This window comes from Crinia signifera, chromosome 5 (genome assembly GCF_055691185.1).
Source record: "Crinia signifera chromosome 5, ASM5569118v1, whole genome shotgun sequence".
NCBI classification, from domain to species: domain Eukaryota; kingdom Metazoa; phylum Chordata; class Amphibia; order Anura; family Myobatrachidae; genus Crinia; species Crinia signifera.
In genome coordinates this window covers 257,789,178-257,804,637 of record NC_139221.1, presented here as the reverse complement: position 1 = coordinate 257,804,637, position 15,460 = coordinate 257,789,178, and the positions used below count along the sequence as shown (strand labels likewise).

The following is a 15,460-nucleotide window of genomic DNA, read 5'->3' as shown; positions in this document are numbered from 1 at the left end:
GGGACCCTACTATTTCTAAAACTGACATAGTATAGACTTTCCAGGTTCTACCTGTCATATATTGCCCATTCTAGTATGTGGACCGAAAATGAAAGGGCCCATATTAATTAGAAGCAACTCATATTAATTAGAAGCAACTAAGGGCAGGTGGGGTGCTACTCCAGGAGAAGGGTCTCCACACCCTAATTTGAGAGATGTTACTACAAAGTGGCACTATAAATCTCAGCAAGGCTACACCTTTTATGCTTAAAATTAAAGTGTACAGTTCACACTCCCCATATGCCCTTATATTGTATATAGACCAGACCAGCACAGAAGTGGAAGCAGGGTTCGAGACATTGCAGCAGGTGCACATTTATTTGAGGTCAGTAGGTGCTATAATTCGTATAAACTAGAATCTTGCCACATAATATGGGATCTGATTACTTACATAGTAGTTAGAACGCGAGTGATGCATGTCTAATTGAACCCGTGTTTTTATTCATGCTCTTTACATGAATGTACTGTATCATACACCTTTTACTGTATTCTTAACAATTACTTTCTATTGCAGGATATCCGACAGACTTCATTCTGAAAGGCCATGTTGGGCTAGGACAGATAAAGATATTCAGTATTGGAGAAGAAGAGGCCAAGATTTCAGTGTTTTATTAAACCATGGGGACAATGGGGCACCAAGCGAAAAGATTATATTGGGCACAGACATTGAAGGAAAGCGGAGATGTAATATCATAGAAAGAAGCACTAAGGAGTGTCACAATGCTGTTACAGAAAATGTGGAGAAAGTGAAGATAAAAGTGTGTCAGAAAACAGTGGAGCAGCAGACTTCGGATGGCAGCTGTGAAAAGTTAGACTTCACCTCATCATCTCCAGAAGACGGATCGTTTTTGGGTCCTAATAAACAAAAATCTCAATTATTGCCAAAAGTTTCCACTGAAGGTTTATGCCACATGGCTATATCTTCAACCGCCGGTGACAACTCTTTTGTAAAGGATAATAAAATACATACAAAGGACAATTATATTGCACACCAGGATTGTAAGAAAACTCCATTCTCAAAACCGAAATACAGTAGACCCTCCAAGCCGCCCTCATATGAAGTTTACCAGCAAACATGGGGGGCAGTGGATGCAACTGAAAACCAGGATAACAAACAAAAAGATGAAAATCTGTCATCTCCTAAACTTTTAGAACTCCAAGAGGAGTCTTGTTCTCCCGATTTAGGCATGGAACCCCCAAATTACATACCTCCACCATCGTATAAGTCCCCACCTCTTCTACATGCAGCCAATAAACCTTTTAAAAAAGTGCCTCGTTCAAGTGACTGCATTCACCAAAAAATGTTGGTGGAGAAAACCCGCACAAATGACAAAAAGCCGATTTGTTGTCTCGGAAAGAATGGTCCTTTCAGTAAACCAGCCAACAACAGACACATGGAACATTGCAAACACTTCGTACAATATATTCCTTTTGATGACCCTCGTATAAAGCATATAGCAGGTGCCCAGGAGGCAGAAAAACACAACCACACTAAAAAACATAACGATATTTTTAGGGTAGACCAAACAAGTCAGGAAAGCAGTCTTCGCCAAGGAGAACAAGATAGTGCCTTTATAAATCCAAGAAATGCGGGCCATCATTTTGTAAAACGTGAAGGTATTAAACACAAGCAGTGGTTGCACATCTCCATCTCCGATCAAATATGCCGTGCGCTGCCTGAAATTAGAGATGGAGCCACAGCATGCAGTCTACCAGAGGACAGTGAGACCACTCACAAGCTGTCTTTGAAAAAGACTCACTCTGATAGTGTTTGTGAAACGGTAACAAAAGTTAAAAAGTTTGAACCTGAGTCTTTTGTTTTTAGCAAAAAAAGTTCAAAGAGAAAACTCAACGAAACAATATTTTGCTTGGTCTCCATTCCAGTTAAATCAGACTCTGCCCCATCAGATATGTGTAATAACAACAACCGTTTAGCAGACAATACAGACAGGATGAACATGTTAAAACATAGCAATGGGGGTCTACATGAGCAAAGGCTTTTAAGTGCATCTTCCAGTGACTTAGAGCTGCAAACATTTACAGGAAGCATGAACAATAATACAGAGCTACTAAAACAAGCGCAGTCCAAAACAGAGGAAAACAAACAAGCAAATGACCTCAGATCTGATGAGCCGAGGAAACACAAAGAACTGACATATTCTGGCTCATGGCCAGGCGATCAGTACAAAGATCAACAAACTCAAACCGTTTGTACTGACATACAGACTTCACCACATTATAATGGTACAAGAGAAAGTGAGCTGCACAATAAATGTACGCAATCCCAGTTTGTTCCTCCAGGTGGGTTAGTAGATCCCAGGCAAGCTCCAGAAAATATGAGGCAAAACATATTTGGCATAAAAGGACAGATGAGCTTCAGCCCTTCCAGTAATAGTGCATTTTCAAGGACCTCCTCATTAGTGACACACATACCTAGAACAGAGCCATGCCAAAGGTACGAACTGTCTAATGTCAGTGTAGATGGGAAAGAAAAAAAGCAAGAAAAGAATGAAATGGAAGATGTAAACCCATGCAATAAAAAAGAGGTTTTTGGACAGTTTCTATTAAAACCAGTTAACCGTCGACCATGGGATGCTATAAGTGAATTGGAAAGTTTAAATAAAGAGTTTCAAGAACCAGATAGTTGTGTTACTGATGGTGAGAAGTATGTAGTGAAGGAGCAGAGTAGAGTGATTCAAATGGATGTGACTACCACAAGGACAGCAATGAGGAGAGAAATGTTGAACAACAACCGCCATATAATAGAGGTTGAAGAGGTGCCAATGTTTGAGGCCCTTCAAGATCAAACTAAGTCACAAAGGTGGTGTACAGAAAAGTTAATGTATGACATTAGCGAGGACAGTTCTGATTTATGTAAACCTTCAACCAACAATGAGGTTATAAATAAACCTGTAAAGTTTTCCGATGGATGCTTACCAGGAGATACACATGGTGAAGCAAAGAGTGCCGAAGATGCTGGTATGATAGCCAAACCAGACCAAGCACCACCAGATAAAATCCCCACAGATAAAAAACAACATATTCCAGATGCTGGGTTCCATCACTTCAAAGAAGACAAGACATGTTTTGACCACACATTTTTTGATGTTGTGAAAGTCAGTTCAGCAAAATTTGGCCAAATTGGGGATAACATGGTAAAGAAGTTGTCACTAGCTGACAGAAATCTTGGGCGTTCTGTACCCGACTTGAGTAAACATTTCATTAGCACAAACCGTAATGGAGACTTTTATGAGGAGCATAACTATTTAGATATCCCTGAGAATGAATCGCTGCATGACAGAGCGGCAAGGATTCTTGGAATCGATGTAGCAGATGATTGTCTAGTGTCAAATGGTAGTTCTGAAGCTCAAAGCCCAGAAAACGTTACCTCTGATAGAGGAGCACAGCCGGAGAAGAGTATACGGGGAAAATTAAGTGAAATTTCTTTTTCTACAAAAGAGACACTGGGGATTTTGAAGAGTGTCCTTCATTTGCCTTTTGACAAAGACAGAGCTGTTGAGAAATTAAAAAATGGTGAGCAGGTACAGAAGCCTTCTTTTGCTTGCCAGTCGCTATCGGAACACAATGAGACAAACATTTCTCGTAGTGCAGAAAAAAGAGTAAGGAACACGTCTAAAATGATTGAAACATTACAGGGGAAGCTTGCGTCTACACCAGTTCGCACCGCTGTCGATCGCCTAGCTCGCATGAAAGAAGTTGATTCTGTTTCTCGCATGAGGCGGTTAAGCATTAAAAGCACAGATTCAGGCGATGAGCTGGATGAAGAAAAACATGGAATACAGGATGGCAGATGCAGGAAATTCTCCACCGGAACCATTTATAAGCGAGTGATCTCCCTAGACGAGAACCTGCTCATAACACCAAAAGGCAAAGAAAAGTTTGATTTATCCTGCCCAGGTAAAAAAATAGTTTTTTTCATACAAACATTATACTATATGTTATGTTTTTTACTGTATGTCCTTTTAGGACTTAGGATGTTCTGAATAAGGTAGAATACCAAGAAAAAGTATGTTAAGGTACATTTAAAAGATACGCCTTTATTTCACTACCTTATTTTACAGTGCTCCTCAGAATGACTTGTTTAATTGAATATCAAGAGAACATAAGCAGCATACAGTACATCAGAGGAACCAAGAGACTTTCTGCAGTTCTTAATTCAATTACAGTGTTAGTCCCATGTGACCTTGGATGTGTCAGTTTACTTCCTTGTGTCACAAACACCAGAAAACAATGTTGACAGGAAACATGTACCTAAAACATCCTACTGTAAATTTGCTTACACACTGGTCTATATACAGTAATGGGCAATATCGCTCATTTTGACCCTTCTGAGCGATATCGTTCATTATATTATCCAGTGTGTACGCCTCCAATGAAGGAGCACATCATTAATGAGAACCATGCTTCATTCTGCATGGTTCTCGCTCCCCCTACTATCACTTCCCCCTGCCGGCATTGGCAAGTGCCCTGATATCATTGGCAGCATAAATCACGTAGTGTGTACGGGGCTTAAAACTTACATTTCGCAACTTTTCTAACAACAGTGAAGAGCATGTAAATGTGCTTGATTATGAAACAGAGAACAAGCTTGCAGGATTTCAAGAAATAACAGCCTGGTACCACAAAAGTACAGGTTCATCTATCCATCTATCCATCTATCCATAAAAAGTAGCATTGACATGTCTTCAGTGGCCTAGAACAGATCGTATGGCGCATACTGTTCCAAGGTTCCCCATAGTCCCTAGTTTTAACAGCCTTAGAACTGTGACAGGCACTATGGGTCTCTTGTAGTTAAGAAAGTTAATTAAGCGGCTGTTGCCATTTGAACAACATGCAGGTCCCTATATGTATGCTGCTGGTCTTCCTTATTACACACTTGTACCAGCATTTGCAGAAAATATGCATGGAAACTGTTAATGATTACTTCCATCTCCACACAACTCACATTTGCATTGACATGCCTTCTTTCAGCTTCCCTTATAATGGAATGCCCCATTACAATGCAGTTAGGAATCTTCCATCGTAAGTGTAGATGGCCTTGTAATTAGTACGACTCACCCATTCTTGCACACATGCTCCTTTTGGAGCACTCACAGTGGAAACCACATGTCATCATCACAGCTATATGCACTCTGTACCAGACAGTGACATGAAGGGGCGTAAGTCACCCGCTTCTTAAATGTGAAACTCCTTGCTGCTGCTACTCCATGTTGGTAATGAGCTTGGAGTGCGGAGCCAGGCTGTGAACAATCTCAAGAGGAGAACATGTCACTCCGACCCTCGCTTCACACAATTTAAGAGATGTGGTGATGGAGGGGGAGCGTCAGATAGAAAGGAAGGGGTCGATGACCAAAATTAAGGTAGCTTATGTGAATCGACAGGATGGGGGGTTTAGTATCCAATGCAAAATGTTGAGTAATTATATTGTTTAGGCTAGAAATGTGTCCTTATACTGTAACTTATCCTTTTTGCGCTCTAGGACACATCATAGCTGCATACAAATTCACTTCTAGTGTACTAGTTGCTTAGTATTAGTATGTTTGTTGCAAATAAATTGGTATTAGTCACAAATTAAGCATAATGATATGTGGCGCAAGGCATAGAGCAAGCAACTCATGTCATACTTCTTTCTTTCCTCACTTATCAAACGTCTCCACTCTTTTCACTGCTTCATACATCTCCTTCCTAAGAGGGAGACAGATGAAGTGGAGAGAGAGAACGTACCAACCTATCACCTCTTTACATTTTTCAAACACAACCTGTAGCTTGACAGAAGTTGGTTCGCTGGTTCTTTATCTCTCTCCTCTCACCATAAGTTCCACACACAAGCTGCAATAAATCTTTGGTGTTTAGGGTACTCTTGCATTGTATTTTTGTTGAATTTGTGATGCAATTTTGAGTCCACCTTGCATCAATTTATTTATAATTTTTTTATTATTATTCTTTCGATTTGGTGCGATTTGAGGATAGGTGAATAGGGACACATCTGTGCTAGAGCTTTACTAACTACCAAGTAAAATTAATAAATTAGTTGGTTTTAGATATTTGGATAAAATACGGTCTATGGGGCTGATTCAGTAAGCTCCGCAAAAGTGTGGAAATCTCTACTCAACAATTTCCGCACTTCTGCACATGCCAATGGGGGGGGGGGGTCCGCACTGGGAGGGTGTCAAAATGGCTTTGGGGGATGCGGTCTGGACAATGGTGGTGGACCAATGGTGTGAACCGAAACATGGAACCCAGCACCTGCCTCACAGTTAAGATGCGTAATCAGAGCGCAACCATAAAGATACTTTGAGATCACAACATGGGGAGGGACCAGGGATGCTTGCCCTGTGCTGGGTGGCCTCCCGCATGCTAGTGTAGGGAGTTGTAGTTTTTCTAATTCTTGCAAAACTATAACTTGTGCTGAATTAAGACCTACTGTATAAACTAAGTCCTGGGGAGAGATGAAGAGCATGGAAATATATTAAACACCAGCCAGTCCTTAACTGGCATTTTTCAAACACAATGTAGCATGGAAGTGAGGAGCTGATTGGTTGGTACTTTTTCTCTGTCCATCCAAGGTTTAAGTTAGTATTTAGATCCCATAATCACTAAATTACTGTCTTTTCAGTTCCATTACCTTGGCCAGCATCAACTATAAATGCAACATAGGGGGTTATTCAGATTCGTTTGGTCTTCCGTGAACATGGGGGACCGATATCTTGCATCTACGCAGGCCTGGGTGCATTTCAGCGCATGTGCACAACTGCGGGCATGGGGTGGCAGGCAGGGGGAATCACCCATGGGAACTCCCAGCATTTCATGGGCGTTCCCATGAAAACGCTGGGAGTTCAAATGTTAATGCAGCCGTGGCGCGGGTGCGGGGGGCTGATGTCATCTGCCCGTCCAGTTACTGGGGATTGTGCATGCAAATCTAAGTGACCTGAGAGTTGGCGACCATCGAATGATGTGGGTGTTTCCGAATGGATGTTTATGTTAACAGGCCATGTAAACAAACCTGGGGTGCGAGGGGGTGGGCGGACCAGCATTTGGTGGGCAGCGTCTGGAGCAATTCACAGCCTTGCAAGTCAACCAGAATAAGGGTCAAAGTGGGTGCACATTAGAAGATATGCATTGCTGCAGATGGGGCCCAGAATGCTGCAGGTGCATACACACTTGGTATTTTAGGGTCTAACAGGGGGAGGGGGCACCTAATATGCTGATGATGATGATGCTAGCGACCTGCTCTAGCACACATATCATGGCTGCACAGTAGAAAATTTACTCATTGTCACAGTTTATTGTTTAGTAGTATGTACTGTACCCTGCTTAAATGTCACAGTTTATGACAGTATTTTTTTTTTTTTTTGCTACAAGCTCTATAAAGTAAATCCGTTTTATATTGACTCCTTTAATACTTGTATTTTACAGATGCCTATGATCCTGCCAGAGTGGAGAGAGTTTAACCGGAAGAGTGAGAATTGGTTTGGTACAATGTGTAGCAGTGCGGACGGAATGAAACAGATGTCCAATACTGTATTTCTTTGTCTTGTCAGACAAGAAGTGTTTGAGCAATGTATGGCTTACCACACTGCCATTACTACTGCCAAATTAGCGTAACCTGTCATCTGCGCTGTGTATGTGGAAATATCTAAGATAAGGATAAGAAATTTCCTAGGAAATTCTTTTCATAAGAAGCACATTGAGAAGATTTCTGGCCAACTCTTACCAATGAGGTTTGTAGACGTGGAACTACTTTCTAAAGGGCACATTGTTACGTGCCACGTTCCCAATGAATGTAGTGTTGAACTCTGCACAAGTATGACCCAGGAGGCTAGTAACACAATCTGAATGTATCCATACCTGCACATTGCATAGACTTGGAAAGACTGTTGTTCCGTTTTGTTTCTATCTTGTTTTACAACTCTGATCGTATATGGATGCTTGTACCTTATCGCAGTTTTGGATGGATGGCTAAACACAAAATGAATCCAACTCATCACACATCATTAAATCTCTTCACTGCTGACAGTTCTGCAAGGAAAAAAAAAGAACTTTGTGTTGAAGAATTGATGTGTGCTTTATGAATGCAAAAGCCCTTCTAAACAACAGCTCGGCGAGAGAACGAACACGTCTAATTAGATGTGTGTCTTTTCTGTAGGAGATCCGCAAAACATTTTGACTGTGGGGGAGGATTTAAAGATATATATATCTATATATGAAAAAAAAAAAGAACTGGCTGTGTTGTGGAGTGTGGGCTTTCTACTTGTAGAGAAATCAGTAAACATCTCTTTGACAACTGAATTTTCCAAGGGAAATACGAATTTGCTGCTTATAAATATGTGTTGAGTGAAGATCCAAATGGAAAGAACTTGTCAAGAATCTTTAGAAAGATTGTGCACATACATTACAGTACACGCTGAGTGCTGGTGTTCTATTATCAGGGGTGCTGTGAAGAGGTTGTGGTATTACATGCCATAAATTGTGACACTGGATTGGCTAGGGGCTGCTCAGGACCAATCAGATTGCTGCTGCTCTAGCACTGGCTGCTCCTGGCTTATCACTACCAAGACCAATGACTGGCATGTAATGCCAAGTATGTGTTGAACATCAGCAAGATACTGTTGATCACCATGTCCTCCAACAAACATATTGAGGAAGAAACAGCACTTATAGTCTTTATAATAATATCATTTAGTTAGCTCATCCAAATAGCAGACTTGTACATTTTTTTTTTTAGTGTGCCAGAAAAATAGTGGTTCTACAGATATCCAAATACCATTATCCTTAAAAGATAGTCCTAAGAATTCAGCCCTACATTCTCTTTCAAGATGCATCTACAGATTTAACTTGGCCCGTTCTAGATTAAAATACTTTATTGTGCCTGATGTACATTTGTTTTGTACTCCTGTATATAAGAGATAAAAGGTGAGCACTGTTGGGTCTTATCCTTAAAGTAGAGGGTCATTCCTCTCTGTGTGATGTGAGATTAGAACTATTATTTATCAGTTCAAGGAGAATTACCATAGTGAAGCAATACTGTTATATAGAAATAAGCACATTAGTTGGCATCCATTATTGTTGTTGCTGTCACGTTGGAGGTCTGATGGCGTAATGTGTTTAACTTTCTTTTGCGCTACCAGTGCCTGTATCCCACGATCCTGATTTTCTGCCTTACTGTATCATTGTATGTCGCAAAGCTCACAAAGCTGTAAAAGAAATGTTGTCTGCTATGTATTTTGTAACAGTCTATATAACCTTAGAATACAGTAGGTCAGATAACCCGTGTCTCTGCAGCTGTTGTATATCTGTAAATTCCAGCATGCAGGCTGGCAAAGCATGCTGGAACTTCTAGTTCTACAACTGTCAGAGTCCTAGGTTGCCTGCTGCTCTAGAGTATACACGTCTGTACTTTGTAGTTTTCAAATCCTAATAGCTTAAGTGCCTATGTTTGCTAATACCCGGTCACATATGCAAGTAACACATAGACCCTTCATCCAAAGACACCTCTGTTATCATTCCAAAGCTGTTTCATTTTGTTTCATACTGACCGGCACCTTATTACAACAGTTTTGGTGATAAATGGCCCTTGTGACTAAAAGACACATCAGCGCTCACCCTGCTTGTTTAATGAATACACCTGTAATCTTATTACAGTATGGCTTAATAGGTAGCCAGTGATGAAATCACTGGCCACACCCCTTCCCAGTCCAGGAAATTCACAGTGTGGAGGATTCAGGATGTCAGACCGCCACAATAACTTTCACCCTCTTGTTACAAACCGGCAATTATAAGAATGGTCCCTTGAATGTCGTCAAGAAAGGGCTGCATTTGTTCTGTCCAGGAAATACACATTACTTTTGTAGAATTCCTTTACCACTTCCATTTCCAGCCTGCATGGTTTATCAGTATCAAATATAATAGAGATTACCCAACAGTCAGCCTATTGAGCCTCTGCCCAGTGATGGCTTAACAGTAACCATAACCTGTGAAAAGAATATAGGTTTCTGCCAGTGGTGTAACTCTGGAAGGCAATGGAGTCATATGCCACCGGGCTCATGCTCCCAAGGGGCACCTCTCCTCACCTGTAAGTTTGAATGAGTTAATTGAAAGCCTTCTGTGGTGACGCCCCTTCCTAACATCATTTTTGCAAGTGTCACACTGTATTAGAACTGGTGACCCATCTTACTGGAGACAGGAACCTTTAATGATTGAGCTATTGGGGGGAACCAATATTTATCTTGCCTCCGGGCAACTGGGACGAACTTACGCCTCTGGCTTCTGCAATATACAGATGATACTGAGAGTAGTTCATAGTGGATGCTGCTGTATTTTTTTATTTGTGCTCTTAGCTGTGGCCTATTAATAACTGGAATGATGATCTCTCCAGCTCTGTGTCAGCACAGCTTCAATTCCATCAAATCTGGCTATATGTACTGTTACATCAGTTCATGGATATATTACAGTGTGTCATCCAAATATACTGTCCCTAAGGCCCTAACTGTGACTTAGATATACCCAAAGGCGAGGCCACTGCGCTCATGTTTGCCGTATTATTTGCTTTTATTATTTTTAAATATAGGTTTTTACTATATTCTAACATGAATGGAATCCTTTTCTATGTGAATTGCCTTGTACCCCAAGCAAGCTGTTGTAATCAATGACTTTCTGTTTGCGTGAGGCTAGTAGGAAAGTCCTGGCTATATGTGGTGCATATGGATCCCACATGTTATTAGCATGATGAGGCGAATCTCTGCCATACTAGTTTACAACCTTTATGAATATTCCGTTACTTTTGATTTGAGTAATGCACTTTCTCTACGCATGACACAGCCTTTTATATGTTAGTAGTTATGTCTGTAATAGGAAAGGACATTAAATACTGTATGTAGAGCACCAATGCAATCTGAATGGTATTGCCACTAAACCTAATTATATGTGGATGCTAAATGTATAGGGACGTATGCTTTAAATGTGTAACATTATCTCATGTTAACTATCTCTTCATGCGGAGATATCCGCTAGGCTGACGGGCATGTAACTATGGCAGGATCAGTTTCTGGAGTAGGAGATCCATATTTTCCATGTCTTCCCATGTGCCAGAACACACACACACACACACACACACACACACAATGTATTGGCATCTTCTGATTTAATGGCAGGAAATGTTTACCTGGCACTGGACATACTGCATTGTGTGTTAACATTTATGTTATGATTCTGGCATTTGTATTCCCCCCCCCCCCCCCCCCCCAACATTCTGGATTTGGAAAACAGGGTAATTGTAGCCAAGTGCCAGATACACCCAGGCCGTCACGATAACCTTACCCACATCCTCAGCCTGTTAGACGCATCACTTGTAAGAACTGAACTAAACTACCAATAAGCTTCTGCTGCCTGTGCGCAGGTCCTACTCATCAGATGGGAGTGTGAATAAGGTCACTTTTGAGGATCTGCAACATTCTTCCGCTGCTAATATGTGCATTAAGACTCCAGAATGTTCTTATTTCATTGTTTTATAAATAGGCGGTGTTATAAATGTGGTATTTGTGTAAATGAAACATCCGCCTTCATAGAAGATACATGACACAACTTACTTGGTGGCGTAAAGATGGTGGAACTATATGTGTCGCTCTAGCAATTAGCCATCCTCAACCATCTTTACATGACTTTTAGTGAGTCATTTACCTCAGCACCCACTTCTTTCACACAACCTCATGTATTATTAAAGGCTTTTACATTACACCTGCAGTAGCGAATCAAATGTGTGCTAAATGCTACAGGACCAACAGCCACTTGAAGAAGATAAAGAGACCACCAGAAAGAAGCCTCTAGTGCACTGGTTCCCAAACTTTTTTGAATCCCAGCACCCCCGAATATCCAATTTTTTTTCACGACACCCAAAAGCCAAAAGTTTCTCACTAATAAAATCATCCTTAGGTTCAGTTATGTGGTAATAGACAGGATTCACTTCTGTTTGTCCACAAATTGCTTATTACATTGGTCATAAATAATGTGAATTGGTCATGAACCACCAAACAAGGACACCCTTGCAAGTCCTCCACGGTGCCCCAGTGTGCCATGGCACACAGTTTGGGAACCACTGCTCTAGTGTTATCTTGACATGAGATAATGTTATATTTCAGGGACATTCTGTACCTATTAGAATGACATAAATGACTCCAATCCATTTTCTTCCTGTATTGCACACATTGTGTGGTCGAGAGCAGATTACTATTGTCTATAAGCCACACTAGTCTCCATTCTCAGGCTCACAGTAACTTTTGAGGCACCAGCAAGCTGGCCTGCCACAGCTGTTGGTTTATGTGGGCAATAGCAATATGTCGGAAACAAGGGTGGTCCTGAAAAAGAGGCAGGCTAGGGTAGCCATCTCACGCAGTCAGGGGTTAGGACAACATGTAATGTAAAAGAAAAAAATTGCCCATTGTTTTCGCTGCAACATTCTAATTCGTTTCTACCTTGTTGGTAGACCTAGTAATGATTATTGTGACAATATTTGTCTTCTATAGTGTACACTACACTAATACAAATTCTTGTTGGCTCGTGTATGGATTTAGAGTGGAGTCATTTCAGTTGCTGCCTCAGGCACCACCCACGTTCTAAGCTGTAATACACAGAATGGTTCTGAAATGACAGGAATATGTTGATACGTTGAGCATCTGCAAACCATTCCTAGGATATATTTTAAAATTTAGCTGTTTCACTTAACACCTGTTTTTGTTACAAGTATTTTTTTACATAGAATATCTTATAATGAATAATCTGTAATCATTAATATACACTTTTACATTTAAATTAAACATAAAATCTATGTGTATAAATGATATGTTAATGTGTCCCCGCACAGTAGAGTCAGCCATTTTGTGCCCAGAACCAATATGCAGCCAATGAATTCATTAGGAACGAGTGTGATAGATCTTGATGATCTCTGCAGTCTCTGGTGAAATGATAGGCCTCTTCCCACAAAATGGCTGATAAAACTGTGTGTAGGCAATAAATACACTTCAACCATTTCAGCTGAATTCAAATCCCACTGATGTTTTTGCACTTGCCGTGACCTATTTTGTTTTTCTATATTGTAGAAAGAAAAATCATTTGTATGGCAAATATGTCAGTGAAAGAAAAAGAAAAAAAAAAATTGCTCATTTAAGGTATCTATTGCTTTTTACAGAATATGGTCTATTTTTTTAATGTGTACACATGCCACAAGTTGCCAATAAAAAAATATTATATGTAATAAATTCAGTATATTTGTTTTGTGTGTTCTCCAGAAGGATTATTGCTCATTCTTTGTGATATATTTATGTGCGGTCCTTTGCAGCCATGATCTCGCTCTCGGGGAAGACAGAAATGTTGGGGTTGACGTTATCTCACCTCATTTATGTGGACACCCTCATTGCACCGTAATTCTATATAGAGGTTGTCAAGCATTCCAGAACTATTAAGAGACCTCTGGATTTTCTCCACCATATCACTTTGTTTGCTGGCTTCTAGCTTGTACATGCATTATACAAGTTCCATTTCAGAATATCTGGTTGTACTCAAAAACATGTTGTGTAACCTGCTGGCAGGTAGATGAATTCTATTGAGTAAGTGAAATAAAAACTTACTGTATATCCATGGTGAAAGTAAGCAGGTTCCATGATCCAGTAAATTAATATCACCAGGAAAGATGCAGCCATACAAGTGTAGATGCAAGCCTTAATTTCACCTAGGGGAAAAATAATGTGATGTGTGTAGTCCAGTTCCAAATGATTAATTCACCAATTCACCAAGGCAATGTAGAAAATAATATACTTAAAAAAGTTGTTGTTTTTTTAGTTGCGTTTCAGATTCATCAACAATTTATGGTGTGTAAATGTCAGGAGTAATGTTACCACATAAACACAATGAGATTCCTATAGGGAAATGATACATACAACCATTGCTGGTCTAATCAGTGAGAATAAAGGGTCAATTCAAATAAATGTGTGGTTCCATAGTATCTTTGCAGCTGTGTTCTGTGTGTAAGTATAGCAAATGTGTAAATAAAACATTGCCATTTTTGCTTGCACTGCTGGCAATCACAAATTAAGATGCAATCACAAATTTAAAAAATGATTACCTAGAATAGTGATGCTCAGCTCCTGTCGTTACGTAACCACAACAGGTCAAGTTTTCAGGATTTTTGTCTATGGATACAGATACCATCATTACTGACCCAAGTCTCCTGTGCGTGGTTAAAAAATCTAGAAAACATGAGGGAGTTCCTTAACGACTGGAAATTAGAACCACTGACATCAGGTGGCAACATAGTTGGGAGGTTGCCATGAAATCTCATGGCTAATTGAGTTGGCCCCTAAGATTGAGAAGACACAACAGACAAGTACAGTTACAGGGACAGGCAAGTACCTGATCGATAGGAGGCATTTGGCAGATCCATGCTACAGACTTCGTCTGAGCCGCACTTTGCATGCTTCCCAATGGATAACAATGGTGATCACTGAGAGGACTTGGACAGAGTCTGATTGACAGACAGGAAGCATTTGTGGGTGGTAACTGTTGGGTGGAGAGTCAAAGGCAGGCATGTTACTAGCATTCTGGGTGGATTCGGTATGAAATCCCGACGGTCAAAATCCCGACGGTCAAAATACCGACAGCTATTGACAGACCGTCAAAATCCTGACATGGTCAAAATACCGACATTTAAAATCCCGACATGGTCAAAATCCCGACATGGTCAAAATACCGACATTTAAAATCCCGACAAGTTCAAAATACCGACATACAGTATAGAATGTAGACAGGTGAAAAAGTCAACATGACTTTTGGTCGACAGGTCGCGAGGTCGACATGGGTTTTTCACAGTTTTTTTACCCGAATGTCGACACAATCGACATGGACACAGTTGGAAGTCAACCGCAGCCCCTCGCATCGCTCGCTTTGCTGGCAATGCTTTGGGAACGGTGCCTCACTGCACTCGGCACACTATTTTATTCTCTCACAACGCCCTAGTGGATGGTAGGGCATGAAATACCGCCTGTCGGCACATGTCGGGTCAAAAAACAGTGAAAAAACACATGTCGACCTCGCAACCTTGTTGACTTTTTCACCTGTCTACATTCTATATGTCGGTATTTTGAACTTGTTGGGATTTTAAATGTCGGTATTTTGACCTTGTCGGTATTTTAAATGCCGGGATTTTGACCATCTGTCAATAGCTGTTGGTATTTTGACCGTCTGGATTTTGACCATCGGGATTTTGACTGCATCCCTTCTGGATGTGTGTCTGTTTCTGTGTATGCTTCTGTGAACACAGTTGCAATGGCTCTGGCAGCTCACTTCAGATGGACATAGCTGATCAGTAGTGTGAGCGATGTTCGTCCGACAGTGTGTCTTTGCATGTAGACAA

At 40.7% G+C, this 15,460-nt stretch overlaps 1 protein-coding gene across 2 annotated transcripts in view; it reads left to right on the top strand.

Moving 5' to 3' along the window:
* The window catches only part of JCAD (junctional cadherin 5 associated), a 111,593-nt gene extending 98,283 nt beyond the window's left edge, over positions 1–13,310 (top strand). For both annotated transcript variants that reach the window (XM_083188899.1, XM_083188898.1), the window contains 2 exons: positions 554–3,957; positions 7,477–13,310. In XM_083188899.1, coding sequence (XP_083045025.1) covers positions 554–3,957; positions 7,477–7,511 — 3,439 coding nt within the window. In that variant the 3' untranslated portion in view covers positions 7,512–13,310. The remainder of the gene's footprint in view (positions 1–553; positions 3,958–7,476) is intronic.
* The last annotated feature ends 2,150 nt before the right edge of the window (positions 13,311–15,460 follow it).